At 38.5% G+C, this 23,907-nt stretch overlaps 1 protein-coding gene across 1 annotated transcript in view; it reads right to left on the reverse strand.

Moving 5' to 3' along the window:
* Window positions 1–23,907, reverse strand: part of HHAT (hedgehog acyltransferase) — a 94,952-nt gene that overhangs the window by 48,911 nt on the left and 22,134 nt on the right. The window contains exon 9 of the mRNA XM_068396212.1: window positions 7,939–7,974. Coding sequence (XP_068252313.1) covers window positions 7,939–7,974 — 36 coding nt within the window. The remainder of the gene's footprint in view (window positions 1–7,938; window positions 7,975–23,907) is intronic.

Raw genomic sequence — 23,907 nt, forward strand, 5'->3', positions numbered from 1 at the left:
TCCACAAACAACGTATTTCTTGCTCATAGACAGTAACTCAAACACCCTGCAACAAAAATAACAAACTGTTTTAATTCACAGTTGCAACACATAAACATGATGAGATCTGGACCTTGTTAATCCCGACTTCCCCACTCCCAACAGTTTAAGTTAAATGTCACATTTACATAACATTTACATAAAGACTCAGTTTTGTTTATACAAAACCCAGCCTTATTTTTGCAACATGCTCGATGCTAATTCATTATGTAACAACAGATTGTTTTCTCTATTAGGAAAAAAAAAGTTTAATTCTGAGAAGGTGTTTGAGAGGCTGCAGTTGCTCTGAAGCAATTTAGCATCATTCTTCACTACTGTCTGATCAAGGTTTTTTTGTTGTTTGGTCTTTGGGGCTTTTTTTTTTTTAATGAATAAGTTTTTTAGACACTGTCCCACTCTAAGCAAGACACCTCAACTGATTTTATACATCACGGCCACTTGTACAGTTCATACTTATACCCAACACACATGCAGCAGAACATTCACGGAGCCTCCCACCAGAACTCACGGGAGCTCAGCTATGGACTTTAACGGCAGTAAGGCTGGATCTTGTGGTTGGGAAGATTTTAGTAACTTCCGAGCACTGCCCAGATTGTTTGTTTTCTTTTTTCTAATACCACTTCAGTGTTATCACTGCTTTCAACAGGAAGACAATTAGACTAGTGCCGACCCCTTCAAAAATTGCCAACACCAGCAAATATTGCAAAACTTCCAGCACGTCTGAAAGCAGAGCTCAAGGGAGTCTCGATGCGGCTGGATGTAAGAGCAATATTTTATAAAAAGATCTATAGCTTTCAGCTCCTCCGCGTAGGGGTGTCTACAGATAGACTGATTGCTGTTCTCTTCTGTATTTCAGAACTTTAAAACGGTTTTTGCAGATACCCTAAAGACCTCATATTGAAAGTAAGTTTAAACAAGAAATAATTCATAAGCTAATACCACTACCTCTTCACAGCAATAAAGTAAACACTTTAACCTTAAAACTACTTATAAATTAGACACAAAGCCATCCAATCACATCTAGTGATTACTACAATTGCTTCTGTTAGGAACAAGACTACATTCTCAGTTTTCAATGTGCTAACTTAATCACAAAATTTCAAGTAAGTCTCTACAAGGGCTGTCTCCTGCACACCGTATCTCCATCATGAGATGTACAAAAGACAGAAAGAATCATCTTTTGTTCCTCCTAGCTCCCTGGCTAAGGGGGTATTGTTACAGTGGGGCTTTTTTGTCCAAAAGGATGGTTTTGTAATATAAAACTTGGAAACAGCCTGTTTCTGTGTTAGTCTGCTCTAGAAGCTTGTTTTACAGCTTTGACTGAAAACGCTGCTTCTGCTACTTCCACTGGCTTTATCTGCACTGCTCCACAACAGCAGTGATCCAAGGGAGTCACGACTGACAAATACTTGCTATAGCCTCACGCCCTACTAGTCCTTGCTTGGTTTAAAGGCTAGGGATCAGAAGCAGAAAGGACCCAAAAGAGAATGAAAGTACAGCAGTGACACATACCCTACACACAGTGGTCCCACCTGTACTTGACAAACTAAGTACCAGCATCACTGGATCCTTCCCCAGGAAGCCCATAAGCAGATTTAAGTGGAATGAAGCAGTGTCACTCGCATCTTTGGCAGTTTTTACCCTGTACATTACTTTGATGATTACAGATAGATATAAATAATTTGCCTGCTTAATCAATACAGCACCTCTGTACCAGCACTGATCCAAGTGAGAAGAATGAAATAGACATAAAATTGTCAGACACACCACAGGTAACACAAAACAAAGAGTGCTGCTTATTCAGTGGGTCTCCCATAGACACACAGGCTACATATAAAAGTCAAAACACACCTGCTCCAACCAGTCACCCATAACTCCCAGACAAAGAAGTACAATCATTTGGCAAAATTGGTTAGGATTAACCTCATTTGGAATAGATCATCCAAATCCACACAATACAGAAATTGCCCCTTAGGGCACTGTGTTTTTTCTCAAGGTGTCTGAAGGAAGGTGAGGGCAGCACTGTGGCCATTTTTTATGGCAAAAGACTATGGTTACATGCTGACTAAAAGCACAGTCTGAAAAAGCGAATGGAATTCCTGAGAGTAAAAGCTACTGCGAAAATACCAAGGGATTGCATAGGGTGCAGGAAGACAAAGTTGGTGTACTTGTATCCACACCACCTATTGGAAAGGGTCTGTGGCTTGAACGATCCTCAGAACCACACTCAGATTTTTGTTCTTGAGGAAATGATTTGATTTGCTCCAGAAGACAGTTTGGGCACACATTGTTGTGAGAGTTGGTGTTGTTCAGCCTGGAGAAGAGAGGGTTCTGAGGAGACCTTATTGTGGCCTTTCAGTACTTAAAGAGGGCTTATAAGAAAGATGGGGTAAACTTTTTTAGTAGGGCCTGTTGCAATAGGACAAGGCATAATGGTTTTAAACTAAAAGAGGGTAGATTTAGACTATATGTAAGGAAAAAATTTTTTACAATGAAGGTGGTGAAACACTGGAACAGGTTCCCCAGAGAGGTGGTAGATGCCCCATCCCCAGAAACATTCAAGGTCAGGCTGGATGGGGCTCTGGGCAACCTGATCTAGCTGAAGATGTCCCTGCCCATTGCAGGATGGCCTAGATGACCTTTAAAGGCCCCTTCCAACCCAAACTATTCTATGATCATTGTGCATGCAGTAAGGATGACTATGTGACCAGGACACGTAGTGATTTCAAAGGCAGGGGTGGTTATCCAAATATCTCTATCAATCCTGTTGCAAGAAAAGTGTAATCTCTTTAATACTGTGCTGCCTAGCCCAGCTACAGTATATTAGAACAGTAATAGTATTTTATGGGCAATCACATTCAAAGCAGCAGCAGAGAGACGATATAGCATTAGCACTAGTATTTAGCTCCCAAGAGGGAGATGCTTTACACTGCATCCCATGTGGCACTCCAGCAGGGACTCCATGTCTGCTGTTGGAGCCCAGAATCACCTCTGATCTTCTCTAGCAACGGAGTTAGAAGATGGATGCAATGCCAAGTAAAAGGGACTGTTGCATCAGATGTTGACTTTCCAAGACCTGGGTGCATTAGAGAGAGGGGGAAACTCAAGTGTTGGGTTGTGTTGTTCGTTTTTTTTGTCAGGTTGTTTTTTTTTTGTTGGGTTGTTTTTTTGGGTTTGTTGGGTTTTTTTTTTTGGTGTTGGTTTTTTTGTTGTTGTTTTGTTTGTTTGTTTTTTAAAAAACAAAAACAGTGATAGCAAGAACAGCTTGTGTTTTTAAGCAGAGACATAGATGTCTTCAGCTTGGTTTTAATATTGTTGAGTTCTTCAGTGAGTCCACACTTCCCCCACAGGGGTTACACTTAAACAGCAACTTCTCACCATCTCAGTAAAGAATTGTGATGACTTTTGGGAGGAAATGTCTGCACTTTAGAAAAAGTTTGGCCTCACAGGGACTGATCTCAGTGGTACCTTTCTGAACAGAGCAGAAGAACAAGGTAAAAACCTGACTTAAAAAAAAAATTTACTTAACAAACCAGTTATCAGATAATTCATTAATATCATTATTCTGTTATTCTTTTGGGTAGCATGGAAATATGTGGGGTCCTATGGGATTCCAGAGGACGAAAACAGGAGTTGAGTCAGCTGATGAACAGACTTTTCCTCATCTTCTTTCATAAGTGTACCTTATTTAGAACCATAATCCCTCTTTTGCCATGGGACTATTCTGCCCTTACACAGAGGTGCAGTTTCTGACTAAAAATCAACAGAGGTGGCAACACATACTAAATTTTGATCCCAAAGCTAAACTGTGCCTTACTTCACCTGAGAAAACTAGAAAAGGGGATGGTTTTCAAGTTCTGTATTTGGCAAATCTTTGCACCTGGCAATAAGCTAAACCTAAATAACCTGCAACTCTAAAGAAGCTAAAGTAATTGCAATCCATGGGGTGAGCTGTGAGCACTGCTAACAGATGGACACCTTTGGGAGACATAGGGGGTGCATGGTCCTGCAGCTATTTTCAAAGCCAGATCTGTACTGAAACGAGTATGATTCACAATTTTTCAAAGGCACAGCAGTGCTGAAAGCGTGGAGATTTTTCAGAAGGATCATGCCTCCAGGAACTGTCATTCTTCTCCACTGCCCTCATCAGTGCAGCCCTAAAGGAAGCACTGTTTGGCATTAGGACAGTAAATATTCTCATATGTTCACGATTTTATTTCATCCAATGCCCTGTTCTCAGCACTGGATGAAATGCCTGGATAAAATAGCTTCAGTGAGCAAACAGCACCAGGCAGCCTCTCTTGCTCTCTCCCCTCTGAACTGTTACCCCAAAGGCTATTTTTATACATTTTGAACTCCAAAAATACACCCATTGCTCCATTCTGAGAATGCCTAGACTTAGGAGAAACAGGGTTGTTTTCCTGTAGTCACAATGAAAAAATATTACTATGTTTGTATAGTACTTGTGTGATTTAAATAACATTGATTAATAATTTTGCTAATCCTAAAAGGACAAATACTTACTTTTATACTATTGTGTGAAAACAGTAGGCAAATGACCTTCCAAGTATGGTAGTACATTTTTAATAGGTAATATCAAAACCCACTTTTCATCATGAAATTACTGATCTTTCCCCATGAATTTCCAGGATCCCAGCTTCAAACTCTACAGCGTAGCTAACAAATGTTCAAGGACCAGACCCTGACATACTCAATTGCACTTTAATTTCACAAATAGTAGTTCCATGATGTGACCATATTTCAGCATGCAAGTAAAGTGATTAGAAATCTAGTCCTACAATCCAGTTCAGCCCAAGCCAGTAAACACCACATAATTAGCCTTTTCAGTGTAATACACACTTTTCAGCAAATACATCTAAAAAGATGGGATTTTTAAACATTTCTGAGCTATCTTAAAAACTGTGTTAGAAGCATAGTTCAAGCCACAGCTATATGGATGGACAGAAATTATTTTATATTTGTTTTGCTAAGAACACAGAAGCAGCTGTGTAGCTGTAATTCTCTGTCATACTTTGTGTCATGCTTCGCTTGGGCAAGCCATTGACTGTGCATGCCAGGCTATGTACAGTCCTAATCCCTTCAATCAGCATTTTAATAAGTAATTAGGCACAGATTGTCCTTTCAGCAGAGTGTTTTTACTTTTGTTGGCACCACATTTTATATTTGAAAGTGTCATACTTGGTTCCGTCTTCCACTGTGGGGTGGCATCCTTATATTTAAAACAACATAGTATTTCTTGAACATTTCAAATCTCAGTTCATAGATTTTCAACACTTCCTGCAACTCTGGTTTGTTTGGGGTTTCCTCCCCCCCCCCGCCACTGTTTGTATTTCACACATAGAAACCCAAACTGTGAAGAGGACCATTTATGACAGATACTATATGAACACAGAAGGAGATGATCTGTAATTTCTAAGGAGCAGAGAGTGTCTAAATAGGCAAAAACAAATGCAATAGCTTTCTAAAGGTCACATGGCAGACCAACAGCAGAGATGTAACACCAAAGTCTTCTGTTTCCTATTCCAAAAGTCATCTACTAAACAAAGGAAATTTTTTTTTTATGTTAAGGAAACCCAAGCAAAACTCATACTGCTACAACAGAAGGGAACAATATTTCCTCCTTAGCTGTACAGTTACAGAGAAAGCATCTGATGGCTCCCCAAGTTGTTAACAGGGGTAGATGACAGACTGAGAACAAAGTATTAAAGGCGTCTAAGGTTAGAATACTACACTGCATAGAACCCACAGCAGGCTTTGGAAAAAAAAAAAAAAGACACATTAGTCAAAGCGGACATTCAACTCATTCAAATTCAACAGCTATTTGCAGTCCAGGCTTTGCATGAACATACAACTCCAATACTGCATCTCCACAGGATGTAAAACAATGCAGTATAAGAGAATAATATCTTATTACATTCTTCATACTAAGCAAGTGAAAGCATATTTGGTGGCGGGGGCTCAAACTTAGTACATCAGCGCTTACCATGATTCTATTGTTAGTTAATAGTTGTCTGCATTCCCAGGACACCTTCTTGTGCACTGTATTCCCTTTACAACAGTATCACATTTTTAAACCATCTCTTATATGATGATGAGGATTTCCATTTCTTATAGGATTATTTAAAAAAATAAATCAATCTGCTGGTCAAAATACAGACATGACAATTTGTAGAACTGATACCAGAATTTAAATACATTCAGTTGTCTAAAAACAGTATCTACACATTGAAATGCTTATATCTTCAGCAATATTAACATTATGGCTTCAGCGAAGAGCACTGTCTGTTAAAAACTGTCGTGTTACATGCAAAGAAATAACATAAAATAACCCTAATGCTACAATGCCTACTGCTCAAAGGTTGAGATATCAGGATGGGAGTTTCCCTGTGCAACCTTAAAACAAACCTGATTTTCCCTGTGACACAGGCTTTGTGTGATCTCATTTCTTTCATGGTTTTTGTATTTAGTTTAAACCACAAAAGCATGGTGTTCAAAATGATACTACCCAGTATTTTTCCCTTTAAGATATACCCTTTGTATTACTGTCTGATTGGCACCCAGACCTTGGACAGAAAATTACCATTTTTTCCTGGATTTTGCCACAGTACTGATAATCTAGAGAAGCTGAATCTGAAAGGGGCATCTTAGATACTTAGAGGACAAAGTGAAAATAACTCTTGAAAGTGATGTTGAGCCTAAGGCAGAGAAATGCTTCTAGGCATTTATTCTGTCTGGAGCTGTATACTTCTTGTACTAACTACAGTCAAGAGCTATGACCAGGGTTCTGAAAACATTAGAAAATACATGCTTCAAGTGGGTGACCAGAGGAGTGAAAAGCAACAAGGAGCAATCAACCTGTTAAGAGATCTGGGAGTCTGTGAATCAGTGCTGAAAACCTCTGCATTAAGGCCACAAGGGCTCACGAGTGTGAAGGCTTAACAGAGTCTTTATCTGGGAAATATCACGAAGTATCCTAAAATAATAAGTTCAGTAGCAAGGCCAAATCAAGGGAAGCCTAAGATCACCTGATCCTCATGGTGGGACCCAAACAGCATGCTCTGACTCACACACCAGGTTCATTCTTCCAAGTTAAAATTCTTCACAGATGGATATGGTAACATTTTAGTGGGATGAAATAACTGATAGAATGAATCTTCAAACTTCATCTTTCATGGTACGCATTGCACTTCTTTGTAAAGATCAGCAGATAGTGATAAGTGTGTTATTAAAAATGAATGCAACACATTTAGTGGTGAACACCTGTGACTTTGCTCACACAAAAGAACTCCAAACAGCAAAACCAATTCCTCAGCAGCATTCAAATGCATTAACCTCCATTTGCTTGTTGAAATGCTCTGCTTTAACCACTGAATTCCTCTAAATGTCAGCAAACAAAACACACAATTATTCTACTTCCCTTATTCATCTTCAGAACATAGTCCATCCTGTGCATCAATTCAATCAAGTTTTCTATTGAGAAAATAAAACTCCCCTCCACATGACAATTTTCTATAAAATTCAAGCCCTTATCAAAAGGTACGAAGGTACTTGAGTTTCCAGCAGAAAAAACTTTTTTAAAGTTTTTCTTCTGTAAAAGAAAAATAGAGATTTCCTCAGGAATGAGTGGAACACTGCCACTGAAGTTTCCTCAGTCAAGGTTTTCCTGAATGACACCTGAAGAGGTTCCTTAGAGAGTGACGTTGGGTAGATATCCAAGTCAAATAGTTACAGTTTCTCAAACTAATCTACAAATGGACAACAAAAGAGGATCTTGCCATAGAAAATACCAAGTAGTATTGAGTTCACATGGCCATCTCTACTTATAAACACAAATGCTTTTTAATATAAAATTGCAATTCAAAATAAAAGGTAGCTTACCTGACCAGAAAGCGATGTAGCCCAACATCAAAACTTCTGTAAGAAAAAAAGATTCACCATATTTTAATTATTAAAAAAATATTATTCTGTTGGGTATCATACAAACACTGTCTTTCAAAACAATCAATAATACCAAACATAAATATAAAATTACTGGAATTGATAAAACAGAAGCAAAAGTGTAATATACAATTTCCTTTCTGTAATGACATGTGAAATTTAAGATGATCATCATATGGAATGATTTAGATTCATGTTGAAAAGCTCACAAATTCCTTGAGTATTACTTCAATAAAGCAGTAGCATTCAGAGTAGTATAACCCACACAGAACACAAATTGTGTATATTCTGTTATTGGAAATAATTTTTTAAGCATCATGATGCCCAGTGTCTGCATATTTCCTGTCATATATGCAGGTAGATCCTTTATACAAAACTACTGTGGAATCCTTTCTTTCCCCTTTTCCACTCTGTACTGCACTCAAATGCAAGGGATTACTGTGAATTCTCTCCACGATACAGAATAATCAAAGAACTTATGTCTCCTTCAGGTACACAGAATATACCAAGAAGTGGACCTTGCAAGTATGTTCTGCTCAGATCTGGTGAGGAAAATAACTTTGAGGACTTTTGACAGTAAGTACAAGTTCGATCACACTAAATTACAAGAACCATGCCTGAAAACTTCAGCACTAACAACCCACATTGGCAGTTACTGCCAGTGTTTCTTTCCCTTTTCTGTTTCCTCCATCCCTCAGCCAGCTCAGGAGAATCAAGCTCATGACCAACGTACTAGCAAATCCTTGATGCTGCAGGAAGGTATCTGCTGATTTGAGCCATTTACCTAATATCTGAAATATGTGCCATTTTTATGGGACTATCAATACAATCCCAGATTAACTGTGTGCATAACAGTACAATTGAAAAATGCAAATATCTTCTTTCCAGTGCTGGACTTGCTCTGAAATGGGTTTACATTCTGTACACAGAAAACATATTGGTATATACTAAGCTCTTGAGCATCCTGTTCCAAAAAAACCCAATTGGTCATTTGAGTACAACATGGATTTATTTTGACAGTATTGATTGCGGCGTGCTGCCTTCTACCTGAAACAGTAAGAGAAGTCATCAGATAGTTAATGGCATCCTAACAGCAGACAGATGAGCTGTGGGAATTCTAGGAGTTAACAGGGAGGGAAAGTCCACTGGTTCAGCAGGGTGGAAAGCAGGAGAGCTAATTTCTCACTTAAAATCTGCCTCACAACAGAAAAAGAAATTCTGCCAGGAACACGCGCATGGGCATCATTAAACCTATATTTTCACATTACTTTCCCCAAATCATTCCCCATTTGACATTATTGTTACATTATTGTGTAATTATACTGCATGAAGTGTATCCAGTTATCTTTCTCCATTACTCCTGCCTGGACACATACTGTAATTTGGCTCCCCCTCTTCACTAAAATATTCCATGTCATACAGGCAGTATTCTGTATCAGAGCTGCCCACAGTCTGTATTTATAGCTCTGAAAACCTTTTCTTCCTAGGACCAAGCACTTCATATGTTTGTGCTGGGATGGGAAGAAAAGGAACCTTGTACAGTTCCAGGGAATGGCTGCATGCTAAACAGCCATCTTTACACATCTTCACCCAAGCTCATCTATTCAAGTTCTCCTAGCTACACTCTGATGGCAACGACCGAATCTGCTACAGTCTCTGAAGGGACACAACAACTGAGCTTCTTGTGGACAGGGATGTGGAGCATAAGAACATCGCCGCTTTTGACACTGAACCAAAGGCCAAATGACTTAGCCTACAACAGGCAGGGAAACTAAATGGTCCTGTTAACTTTAGATGATCAGAGCTGAAGGACTTTGGGTGGACAAAGCTGAGGCAGAATGGGTTCAGACAGAGAGGGAGCATGAGACCGTTTGCTGTGAACTTACATGCCATCTTTTCTCTCATTTTTCACTCTTTCCAAAATATAATGCACTTGCTATTAAAAAAAAAAGACTTATAACTTTATTTCATATGGGCTATAGCTATTAAAGTATTTCCACAAAATCTTCAATAAGTATAAAAATGAACATGCATAGAACCAGTTTATTAGAATAAATGAAAAGGATGAAAAAAGATCAGAGCATCACTAGGTATAACTCAGTGTATATAGACAAGCCCCATTATTCCCCAGTTTGGTGCTGTACTGCTACATTTCAATTGACTACCTAAGATCCTGAATTCTCAACAGTGTAAACAGTCATTTAAAGATGTAACTACACTATGACCAACAGAATTATGAGACTATACAGTAGCATCAGTGTGCACGTAAGTCTTAAAGACACCTCAGGATAGTATCGTTGATTAGTTCCAAAAGCAGGAACAACAAGGCCGAACAATCTCAAACTGTAAATGGGAGAAATAGTTGCATTACTTAAGGCTATGGATATTGGGCACCTACACTTTGAAGCACTTAGGATAATGAATAGAGATATTGTGCAAGGCAAAAATACAGAAAAGCTTGGATTCCCAGAGGCTGGTTTTGACAAAACACTACCACAGACACTTTCAACTGTTCTGCTTGTTCATATTTAAATACAAACTGCATTTAAGTCCGCAAGTGAAATGAAAATACAGTGAAGTAGCAACAGAAACAGATCCAGAAGGTGTAATTAATCTCTCCATTGTCAGATGGAAAAGCTAACAATGGGTAAAAGAGGACTTGCATAGCAGTGTTCAAACTGCAACTTGGGGGTGGAATAAACAACTACATTAAATGAAAAAAAGAAGTAATCACACCACATTTGTATTAAAAATTTCATAGTGATCCCTTCAACATCACAGGAATTTACTTATCAGGCACAACATGGTGCCCCCCACAATTAACTCAGAATTACACCTGCCATATGCACATGGACAGTATCTACTGCCTATAAAGTACACACATATTTACTTGATATTGCAACATAATTTATAATCAACTTCATACAGCTTGTTCAATCCTGAGCTTCTCTGCAGAATACAGTATTTATCTGGTAGCCCTTGCAATTTAGGGTGCCTCAGTTATATAAGTTTCACAAATGCTTTTTTAAATCCTATAATGAGCACAATTTTCTAGAAGGTTATTTTAGATTTTATTTAAAACAAGGGAAAGGATATCTACAGCAATACAAGCAAAAAATGATTTGCCAGTCAAATTCTCTGTACTGCTCAAATGTCAGTAGCAATATATTTTAATTTTTTGAGAAATACTGGGTAAAAACTAGTTTATCAAAATAGTAATAGTAGTCTTTGAACAGAGAAAAATCTTGACTAGTCAGTAGAACAATAACAGGGAGATATTTAATCTCCATTTCATAATCATGTTACTCATTGCAGACAATTTGATAGATGTTTTCTTTATAAAAATGTCTACTTCTGTTCCTCTGAAGAGCATTGGTTTTGAATCACCGTTCTGTATGCAACTTTTAATGCTTTTGTTAAGCATGGAAGTTCTAGTTTCTGATACATTTCAAAAAAGATTATACATATAATCCTTCCTAATCAATTTCATCTTTTCCCAGTATGTCAACTAGAAACCAGTGAACAACAGTATACATATATTAAACCAACAAGGCCCTTTTCCAAAATACAGTCTTCAAAATCTCTGCCTGCAAGCATACATGTCTCTCCTGAAGTTACATTTTAAAAATTATTTCAGACATGCAGTTTCTGCTTTGAAAGCTAAATGCATAATGCAACAAGCTTTCTCCAAATTGCATGCAGCACAAAGCTTAGAGGGGGGAAGGGGGGGAAAGTCCTCATATAGAAAAGACATGAAAAGGCAGAAACATGCTGATATGATCCATGGTCAGTAGCAATAGCACATGCACTGATAATCCTGATGATTCCCAGGAAAAAAAAAAAGTACAAAATCCCTCTTTTTGTCCCCAGGATGCAAAAGGCATATATACATATCTGAAAGCCACATGAGCAAAATTGTGACAAGTTTCTGTTCATGCTGCAATTAGGGTATCAGAGGAGCCAGTCATGTTTCCCCCTTGTGTCATGGGTACTTTGGGCTTGCTCCGAGATTTACATTTCTCCGATTTCCTTATAGTCCATCCTTATTTTGAAATCCTGTGCCTGCCACTTGCCACTTAACAGTGCTGTAGAGCACAGTTTTCTGACTGTATCTGCCTATTGCAGGCTAGCACATACTAATGTAAGATCAGGATCAAAAACTGGTCAAGACCTTCTCTCCTAGGAGCTAGTCCACGTTTTCCTGCCTGCACAACCTGAGCCCAGCACAGGCCAGCAGACAGGGTGGCTCCCAGAAGAGCTACAGATTGACATGGAGTGAGACTCTTGTTTCCTAAGCATCACAATCAAAATATCCAACCTGGTCAGCACTACATGAACATGTTATCCAATGGACTGTTTATGGTCTTGCTTTGCAAACCTGTGCATTCCTTTTACTGAGGTCTGAACTCAGATTCCCTAACAGAGAAGTTGTATGAGCCTTTAGTATATAAAATTTTTGAATTGAATGAAGCCAGCTTACGTTACTTAAGGATCTGACCCACACCTACCTAGATGAAACTGCTACTCATTAGCTGTGTTAGGGACCACGATTCCATTATGCTGGCTAAAGGACTCCATCTCACAGCAAGGTTTGACTGCGAGACCTCATTCCCAATGATTTACAGCATTAAAAGAGTAAGTACCAAGCACATGTCAGGATCATATCAATCGATTTAAAGCTAAGCTCATTACTGGAACAATTTATTCAATAATCTCAATAATCTGAGTTGTCAAACCCTGTTTTTGCATATACGTATTTTAAACCATGTGCTAAAGAGAAATCAGCACGGCTTTGTTTTCCATTAGTTCTTCCCCAGGACCCCTGGGCTGCATGCTATTCCTGCAAACAAAGCACAAAAATCATGCATCGTGTAGCATAATCTGGGAAGTGTTTGGCTAGCTGTGCACTTCAGCAAAGATGCCCACAACAAGTACATGGGATGTCACCTCTCTGAAAAGCCTTATGCATAGACTGAAGACAGGACACTTCAGAGAAAGAAGTGGGGGCTGATTATCTCCTGGTCTTCCTCAAGACAAAAAAAATTAAAAAAAACACATATTGAGAGTTACTGCCCTAACATCACTTAAATGAGGGACAAGAATCAAATCCTCATTCCCCAAAGAGCAAGAAATAATTACTTTCACAACAAATGCAGCATCTGTACAGGTTTCTTTTGTGCACTATCAGAGTTCTGATCAGCCTAAGGGCCTTTCGAGAGAGTAAGATTTGAACGGATTTTTCTTTGTTACAGGATATAAAGTACTACGTGGGGAAAACTCACATAGAAAGCACAATCTCTTCCATACTAAGAAACTAACAGGTTAGATATCAAGACTGGCATATATCCAACACTTCCAGTGAACTCAAAATAACTGCATATGTCAGCCATATATATGGAAAACAAACATTTATAATAGGGAAAGGACATAAGGAGAGCTATTATAGCTAATATGAGGTATATTCTGCACATTTTTTAACAGAAAAAATCCATCACTCAATAGCAACACTTCCTAATTCTGGAGATCCTGAACTAGAATCACCTGTGTTCTCAAAAGGGTCAATATTTTTATTTAAGAATTGAGAACATTTGTTTGTCTGTGCCAGTTCTGTCAAGGATTAATAAACCATTTCTGCAGCACCTAAAACACAATTTGACAACAAATCCCACTAGCAGCATGCAGAGGGATAGTGGCACAATTCTAACTTTGGGCTCTACCTTCGGGGGGGTGGACCTAGGTGGATAGTTTGCCATTTGCGAAGAGTTCAAAGTCAGCAACGTAGATGTAGACAGGTAAATGTGATACTGTGTGCCCAGGGACTGTATTGTATTGTAGACAGAAATATCCCAGGCACCTTAAAAAGTCACATTGCCACTGGAACACAAACACATTTGAACACCAAAAGCAATAGTGTAATTTCTACAAGCAGGAAAGGAGGTCGAGCAGTAGTGCTATCCCAGATTTCACTGTAGCAAACACCACAATAGCTGTACTTAGATCTCTTCAAATCAGTGAGACTAGTTGCCACTTATGTCAGTGATGAAATCCAACAAGGGGGTTATTATTTATTACAGCTTCAGTACTCTGTTCTCTGCAAGTATTCACCATCTCTTAAAAGGAACATTGTAGTTGCTGCAGTGTTTCAACAGTTCTCAGCCCTTCCTTTCACAAATGTGGCTAAACTTGACATTAGAAAGTCTAATTCAATCACGTATCCTCAGAGGAGCCAGTCCTATTTAACCACAGAACAGCATTTGCAAGACCAGCACTTCCATTAGCAGTCTTTGCAAATAAATCTGGCATTTTGCTGGCGAGCTGCTGACTAAGAGTCTCTCCACACCAGAGCATTTTGCACTGGAGACTGAGAGGCCATTGAATGACAGCTGCTTTCACTGACACAATGCTCTTAAGTTGCTTCACTATCCCTCTTACTCCAGCAATGACTTACAGCAGGGATGCCCAGAAGACTGTGTAAAGAGAGCATTCCTGATGGATGCCCCACTATTTAGCAGTTCTAAACTACTTTTCCCGATCCTCCTATTTCTGCTCATCTTTCTTTCAACACTGCCTGTGCAACCTCCCCAGCTGGCAATCCCTCAAAGGCAAAAGTTTCCAAATTACAAATAATTACAAGTGCGCAACGTAAGTCTGAAACGTGTTTTCAAGTCTTGTCCGAAGAGTAAGATTACTACAGGGAAAGCCGATAAAAAGCCCGCATATAGACTTGGCTAAATTCTATTATTTAATGCTTCAATGAACTATAAAACTTTGCTAAAGCAAATCCCCTGGAGGGGGTATGCCTACCGAGTAGAATAAGTATTTTTCAAGTAGTGACTGCTACCAATTGATTCACCATCATCATCATTATTATTAAATAAAGAGCTGAGAAAGCCATCCATATTTTTAAAAGGCACTTTTGCCTGTCTATAGCTTACATGGATTCAGATATATTGTTTTCTGCAAGTTTACTTGAAACTACACCTTCACAGCAAAGCCTGTCTCTTCAGTGACAATCAGCACACTTCTTCCTAAATAATGTAACTGCCACCATGTTAGGATACACTCTTTAGAAAGCAGATGCACAACTTAAAATAGAAAAACAACAATTAAATTGTCACAGAAGATATTTTACAGTAGAAATAAATATAGCAAGCAAACTGAAAATACTCAACTAAATAGCCCAGACTGTTTAGTGGGGTTAGTTTTTAAAATGAAGATGGGAAGATGAATGATAAGGCAGATAACCCAGAAAAATGAGATCCCATCCAATTCAACTACCCCTTTAAATTTAACTATTACCCAAACTATGGAATATACTTTTGGACACTGAGCCTTGAAAGTCACATTGCAACATATTCTGGGGACTCTTTGCCACATACAAGCATGTTCTTGCAGATCTCATTTTTCACTTCAGCCTTTCAATTAGTGCAAGACACTTGGTGAATTCCACCCACATATGGATTTTACAGTCTGCCCACTGACACAGTACTGGAATCAGGAACAAATACACATATGCAGCAGTTTTGGCATTCCTTCAAGATAAACAATAACAAATCCTATCATTTCCTACTCAAAACCAAAACATACAATGAAACAAACCTGGCTCAACCCAATGAGAAAATTCCTGTTTAAGTGAATTCAATGTTCTTTTAAACATCAAGATCATAAGAACCTGCTTAAGCCTAGATCTCAAGCTTCAATGGACTGTCTTTTGTTTACAAGCTTTGATTTTAAGTTGTAGCCATCTGCAATGCAGCAAACTAGTAGTAGCAGCTTTCTTTTGTCTCAATGTAAAAATGCAGCTAAGATAAAAAAGAAAAATCTGTTATTTGAAAGAAAAAATATGGAGACCGTCAAAAGCTTTTATGTCATGTCTTTGATAAGCAACTTGTCATTACAATAATAAGGACTTGTATATACATGAAGAGATCTTTATCATATTCTCTGACACTTGCTTAAGGACATACTGGAATTTTAACACTTCATGCTTAGATAAAACACTTTGCATTTCTGTTCTGCTTCTTCCTGGCATGATTCAGCAGCACCAAGTTGCCTTTTGGTTTCCTCCGTTATTAGGATAACTAAAGCTGCCACAGCATTCAGCCCATGCTGGATGCCTCCATCCAGAGTTCCTGCTCAGTGCTGTACAGCTCTTTAGCACCAATATGGCCAACGCATAAACATTCATGTTACTTCACAGAAGAGCACTTTGTAAAGATGTGATTATTTTAAGGTTGAACAAAGCAAACCTTAAACATTGTACTTGCAAAGTATTTCCTGCATAGGGCTTCCTGTACCTATGAGAATGGTGGGAATCCACAATTAAATCCTGACCCAATCAAAATCAGCAGCAAAACTATCACTGATTTCAGCAGCAGCAGAAATACCTGGACTGACTCCAGACAGCCTGTATAATGCATGACACAGTCCAACTTTGGTATGCATTGTTATGGACACCTTCACCTCCAAGTAGAAAATATCAGTAAGAGTCCCAAAGCTTCATCTGTGGAGTTTCAGTTATTAGCTGGGAGCTCAGGCTGGAGACCTGCATAGCAAAAGTAATCTACAGTAAGATGGCTGCAAGGAGAAAGTTCTTTTGTGGACCACATAAAAAGAACTTAAACTGTTAGTGGCCTCCAGCCTACAAATTGGATCCATGATCTAGTATGTTTTGTTGTTTCATTTCAATTTAAACACACAACTTCTATTATATCAGAAAGCCTGAGGAAAGTTTTAATGATTCTAGGCAGTGACTTCCCCCCACCCCTGCCATCTCCTGGCCAGAGACAAGCAGAATTTTAAGCAGGCATCAGTCATTGCCAGTGTTAACCTAAAATTACACACAGGTCTGCCTGCTTAGGAGGCTTTAAGGCAAGAAATTAGTTTTGTTTCTCAAGTAACCCTCACATTGGATCTTGGTGATACAGTTCAACAGACACCTTCTTAAAAAGAAGAAATCTTCTTTGTTTTCTGTTAATCTCTTCTAGAACCCTTCAGAAGAAATATTACTTTAATTTTATGCCTTCCCTGATTCTTCAAAAGCCTGTGGTAGCTCATGGAGAGTGGATGAAACCTAATGCCCATTAGTAGCAAACTCCCACAGGGTAAGTTCTCCTTCAGTTTTTCTCGAGTAAGACCCTTGCAGTGCAGCATGACTGTCCAATTACTACGAGATCCTTATCCTTACTGCAAACAGAACAATGAAGTTTATTAACAGCCATTACTCATTTTCTACAGTGGTTGCAAGCAGGCAGAATGCTGTTTGCCAAGCGTGAGCAGCAGTAATAGTCTGTATCTATGCAGAGCTCATGTCAAATACTGTGAAGAATGGGCTTCACGGGTGATTAGCAGTAGGTGGGCTTAGCTTGTTTGTTTAAAAAGCCCAGCAATTTCAAATTACAGTAACAAAGCAGTCACTACACAAATAAATTTCCAGTAATTATGCAATTTAGACCCAAGAAGGATTAGGGCGCTTCATTATTGCCTCTTTTTACACTCCAAAGAGACAAATAATAGATTTTTTTCTCTATTGAAGAGATTTAAGGAGCATTTTAAAGCTTTAATATAACCAGCAAATTGAGCTGTACAGTAGATAAGAACTGTAGCATGCACTAATTTGGCTGACGTCAAAAGCATTTAAATCTTTTGTCTCTATCAGTGAGAGAATGACTAACCAGTTCAGATCATATATTCAGGTGACATGCCAGCCAAAAATAACGTGCCATAGATCAATGCTCAGCTTTAAGCATCACAACAGTAATGAAAGATACAACAAGTAAATCAGGAAGTGTTATTTTTCAACTTGGAAACAAGTTATTCCACTACTAAAAAACGTGCGCTAATTCTGCAATTAAATGCCCAACTTTTGGGCAGGCAGCTTAAGTATTCTGTTATTGGCAAGCAGGTGTAACATTTAAAGGTTACATATAACTCCATAGCCTTTCTAAGGAGGCTCTCCTCTTCAAAAGACCACCCTGACTCCAGCTGTTACCCTGCACAGCAGCCGTGTATTTCACACACAAGCATACTGCTCAGAAGTACTACAGGGGTACCACATACAGTGAGGCCTGTCTTACATTCAACCCTAGTCCTTAATGTACCAACAGAAGGAGGAAAAAAAAAAAAAGAGCCCTTTCCTTTCTGAGACTCTCACCCAGAATCTTCAAAGAACACATAAAAAGCTTCTCAAGAATGAAAACTAATATTCCTTAAGCTTTTTAAAGCACATCATCCACAAACATATGCAAATACAAGCTTTCCATGACAAAACTGTTCTTGCATATGTTATTTTTACTGATTTGGGATCCAATTCAGTGTACTTGTCCAGACAGGCCATACAAACCAGAACTTATGACTTCAGGGTATTAAAGTTTGCAAAAGAAGGCTTAACTTGGCTCATTGGCATTGATGTATTCGGACTTCTGCACACTTTGGCAATATTGATTTCTTCTATTCTTAAGATTTCAATACAATTTCCCCTTACTCATGAGCCCTAAGCCATTTCAACACTGTGGGAGTAATTCTATTTAATCCAACTATCCTTTTAAATAATCTTTTTTCATATTTAAGAGATCATCTCTAAAATATAGGGTGAGGAAAAGGTGCCTTTTCATTCTTAAAGAAAATCCTGCAGCATTAACATTTTTTAAAATTAAAACCAGTGAGAAGCTAGATCATTAAGACATTTTTGTTTTACCTGATACACTAACACACACTGCACAACTTTTTCTTTGAAAATATCAAAGGCTCAAAATATACCAGAAGTGACACTTCTAATCTCCAGAGGAAAGGGAAATATGCATAAGCCTCTCCTTCCTTTTCTTGTCTCTCAGTTCCAGCTGCTAGGTAAGTCCCATCAGAGGCATGGAGTAGAGAGCTTTCAAAAACATAGCTGACTAGAACTATAGGATAGATACAAAAACAAATCACTTCAAGATACCTGATACTCTTGAAGCTGACTGCTAGGCCATTTACAGCACTTAAAACGAGATTCTCTGTTCATAGCAGAAGTAGGCTTGGCCCAGCATCCCTACTCTGATCCCCAGATAGCTTCTTCTCCCCAGGCACCGAACCCCAGTGAAGGTCCTCCTGCAGCTTTGGGAAGCAGCTGTTGCTGCTGCAACCCCTTCCACAGAAGGTGGGCAGCAGGTCTGAGCCACAGATCTGGATGTGCCATTCAAGTTTCCACCAGGCTTTGGGTGATTCGTGCTGAATCCCTTCTTCACACTGCCATGGAGATGTGGAGTTCCATTTCACTACCTGCCTCTCCCTCTCTCATGCAAGTTTTTCAAGGATTTGTAACATAACTGACTCCTGAGGATACCTGCCACAGGAGAGTTTACGACCCATCATTTAGCATCCTTCCTTTTGCCCCTATAACTACTTCCAAATGACAGGTTGCATAACAGCCATTTGCTGTTATTACTAGCACATAATCAGAGAACTAAACTCATAAGGAGAAATTTAGGGAGAAAATTTACTATCTCAAATTTCAGACCATTCATCAACTTATCCAGAAACACCACAGCAAACGAGCACTACAATACTCAAACAGAAAGCAAGAGCTTTCCACAGTACAAGCCCCTAAACTTGTAAAGGCACATTTTTCTGAGCCCAGAGGCAGGGACATCATCCTGACTACACATTGCTGTAGCACAGTTACAGTTGAACAATTATGTTTCTGTTAACTTGTGCCAGACATTGGCTATTTGGGAATTTAAGTAGGCAAGCTTCCCAAATCAAGCATTGACTCTTATTTAAATTTCCTTAATTATATCTTATAACATAAAGCCTTTCAGCAGTCTTGATATATTTAATAAGTTAACTCCCAAAATTATTTATTCCAATACAAAAATCAGAAGCCCAACGAAGGGAAGTACATGATAAACTGGGCTGAGGCAGTGAGAAGCACAGAATAGACAAATAATTACCTTTTCCCCTACAGGTCAGAAAATCCATTTTCCTTGTTTAAAAATCTACTCCAGTCCTCACCACAAACTAAGAATAGGCAATTAGATGTAAATAGTATCAAGTGTTTAAGCCAGAAATAAGATATGGTAAGTTTTTGCTTGCTATTCATCATTCCAAAATTACTGCATGTGGTCACAGTGATCTCTTGTGCTCACACTCACACATAGCATCAGTATTAGACTTGTCTTTTCCCAGAAAAGAATCTGAAAGGAAGGGAAAATACTCTGTACGGTCCTTTCTGATAGACATACACAAGGAACTGTTTCTAGAGGGGAAAAGGTTTCAAGAACAGTGAAAGAAGACAAGAAGTATGAGGATGAAACAGATGCAAATGAGATTATATTTTCATTTGTAGGTCCATTTTCTATGGCATGGTTATAGGCAAGAATGTGATTAGCCTACAGCAAAATTCTAATCAATGATTTGGAGCAATTCACTGACACCTTGCATATAGACCACTTTTCTCATACAAGGCAAGCAATGCTTTTGCAATAATGAGGCAGATAAACCAGACTGAATTGCAGACCATTTCTTTCAAAGCTTAACCCAGATGCCATTTTTGGATGTCAGCAAAACATTTGTGGGATAAACGTAACATGTTCACATAAAGGTGTGTATGCATGTCTGCACATGCAAAATACAGCCTTCCTAGTCTGCCCATTAGCATGCAAGAAAACAAGGGGGGTTGACTTATGTCAAGACTCCTGTCTGGTCAAGAACTGGGGTGTTAAATACAAGGTAGAATCTGGAACTTACAGTACAGTAGTTGAAAATGGCCAGACCTTTCTCCGTTATTGCATTATTTTATTTTTATCTGGCAGCATTTCTTAAACTCCATTTTCTTTACTCTGGATGAAATTGTTTCCTGTAAATTCTACCTTTCAAACACTACTTCTTACTGCCTTCCTGAAGAACCTCTGCCCTTGCTGAAGCTAACCTATATTAAAGATGCAGAAAGTTTTAGCACAATTTGTCCCCAACACACTTGCCTCCAAATTATTTTGGGATAAGATACTTGGGAATGTGAAAATTTTAAGGTGGAAAGGCAGAGAGGAGGAGGAGTTGTGCTTTTACACATCCCAAATCAGTCTATGACCAGAGATAACTGGTTTCTTATGCCATGTGTTCCCATGGCATGTCAAAACATCTGATCAATGTGTCCAACATCTTTGCAGAAGAGCACTCACCACACTCAGTAACATAGTATGGAAATAAAAATGGAAGCATTTTTTTTTTCCATGAAAAGCATCTGTGCTAAACATTGTCCTAATTTACAAACTGGCAAAGTGTTTGTGGAATACATGACCAAAGTCATTCACCGATGTCAAAACTGATACAGAATTTAGTTATGTGCTATTATTTCTGTAGTTTACACACCCTTACTCCTCCACTATATTTTTCCATATTGACCTAATTTGCAAGTTTCCGCAGTAGCACAACTTTTTCCAGTTGCACTAGACAATTCACCCCCCCGAGAAGCTGTATGGCAGCCATCAGCCTTGACCAATTCTTTAAAAGCACTTACAAGTTTCCAGCAACATTGGTTGCTCTCACACAATTCATAATCTTGCTTTTAACCTTGGTAACAAAAAACAAGTTTTAATTCCTCATGACTTAAAATAAAGCAGATGCTAAAAACTCTAAGTTGATGTGTCACTGAACTGCTGCCCTATCTGGAAATCAGGAGCTCAGAATCTCCTTTTCACAGCTATAATCAAGCTTTTCAATAGTAGTAAACTTATCATGCATTTATTAACTATGCAGCTGCATATTTTGCAAGATAATGATATCCTGGTAAAAATGAAACCACAGTAACACATTCAACACCTGTATTTGTCTTGAGACAGTAAACAAGTGCTAATTTTTTGACTCAAGCGATTGTCTTGATTAAATAAAATGCAAATCAGGCAGAACCTACTATAAAGTTGATAAAAACAAAAGGCTTTAATTAAAAAGGAGTTAAGTTTGAACAGACACTATTTGGTTTATCATTTAGCATCATAAATAGGGAGGAGAGTACCCGATTTGTTTTTAATACCTGCTTTGCTTTTCAGCTCTAGGGAAGTTCTGGACATACTGTGGTATCTTTCTTACCTTCCTGATTGAAAGCTCTTCCACCTGCTGTTATCACATAGTGAATTATGCCAGCATGTACTGACTCTAAGTGACACTGGTCTGGATGTATCAGATCAAATCTTTGCTGTTATGCTCAAAGGACACCAGGTGGTGGTGGGAGAGTCCTTAGTAGCATATTTGTATTCCTTACATTGTGACATTGATGTTATCTTTCTCTTCAGGCTACCTTCAAAATCTGCACTGCTAATAGCTTTGAGACATAAACATAGCAATACTGAGTCTTCCAAAAGCCTAGCTAGCATAATACCCTGTTTCTGAGAGTACCCTAAAATGGCCACCAGCAAGAAGGTTAAGAGTGAGCCAAGCGTACACAAGCACTTTTTTTTCCAAGCAGCCTCCTCAATGCCAGCCAGCAGGTAACAGTGGTGCACTCCATGTCATCTGGATCCTTCCACCCCACTCCATTTCCCAGCCTGGCCCTAGGAGCCTTTAGTAAGCTTTACCAGGCTACCATTTTATGAAAACAAGAGGCTGGTACAAATATCTTCACTCTACCAGCTTAAAACTAGGCACTGTGTTATTAACATTTAAATTTGACCTACTCTGACAAAGGTGTTAAGAACATTCACTTAAAAGTCCACATATTCACAAACTACAAAAAAAAGGCATTTAGCACTTAAAGGAAACACAGTGTCACTGTTCATAAGGCTTCACAACACAAGCTATTTACTTTCACCATTTTTTGCTAGCTTTTATGCTAAACCCACCATTTCCATGCTTCCTGTCCTGTTCAGAGTCATACAGTTTAGAAACAAAGGCTGTTTCCACTTCTAACACTGACATTCCTATATAACATACCAAAACACATAAAAAGACTGCAAATCCTCTGGGTAGTAGTGATTGAAGAGTTTAACTGTAAAGGCATAAGGGCATCATAACTCCGGGATTCAGAGGACAAGCTACGTGAGATTTCTTAGATAACTGACAATGACCCATAATTCACTAGCAGCTATAGGAAATTCTACTACCCACACAGCTTTGAGAGCAAGAAATCAAATCAGCTGTACATGAACTGATTTTTTGAACCTTCAAAAGCAAACAAATCTCATCTATGAGGTAATTTTATTATTTCTGGCAGTGAATGTTTGATATATATATGAATGAAATACTTGGGCAAATGGTAAATATCAGCAGTTCACATTTTTTCCTTCTGTAAAAAAAACCCAATTTACTTTCTGCTTAGATACTAGTTTCAATTTTCTTATAAGTGTTATGAATACTTTTTAAAGAAAAAGCAATGTTTTTACTGCGATACACCACACATCTTTGCAGGCGCAAAGTACCTTTTCATTGTCTGTTACAACCACCTGACACAGCGGTGTCATTACTATTTGTGCTGAAGTTCAGTTTCATTTGGCATCTCCAGAGCAATACACAGATTCCCTGGAGTAACAACTGGGATAGGAGGAAAACACAACTCTGCTGTTTGCAACTCTGCTTGCAAGGGCCAGCAGGCCAAGAGACACTGCCCTCAGGAGAGCATCTGGTAAAAAACAGAGATATCTTTATGACCTACAGAGTTAATAAATTCAGTTCAAACTCTGAAAGAGAATTTAAACCAAGGCATTTGCTAGTAGCTTGAATAATTTTTAACAGTTTACCTGTTTTCTGCACTCTATTTCTGCTGCATTTCTTTGAATATTACATATCTACAGTTGCCAACTATTATAAACTATAAAGCTTTCTTATTACAACTAGCTTCAAGCTGAAAAAAAATTAAAATCTCATCCAATAAAGCTCTGATAATAGCAGGCACACTGTTTTATGACTAAAATGAAAATGCTTTATTCTTGGCGCAAAGCA

Source organism: Nyctibius grandis, chromosome 1 (assembly GCF_013368605.1).
Source record: "Nyctibius grandis isolate bNycGra1 chromosome 1, bNycGra1.pri, whole genome shotgun sequence".
NCBI classification, from domain to species: Eukaryota; Metazoa; Chordata; class Aves; order Nyctibiiformes; family Nyctibiidae; genus Nyctibius; species Nyctibius grandis.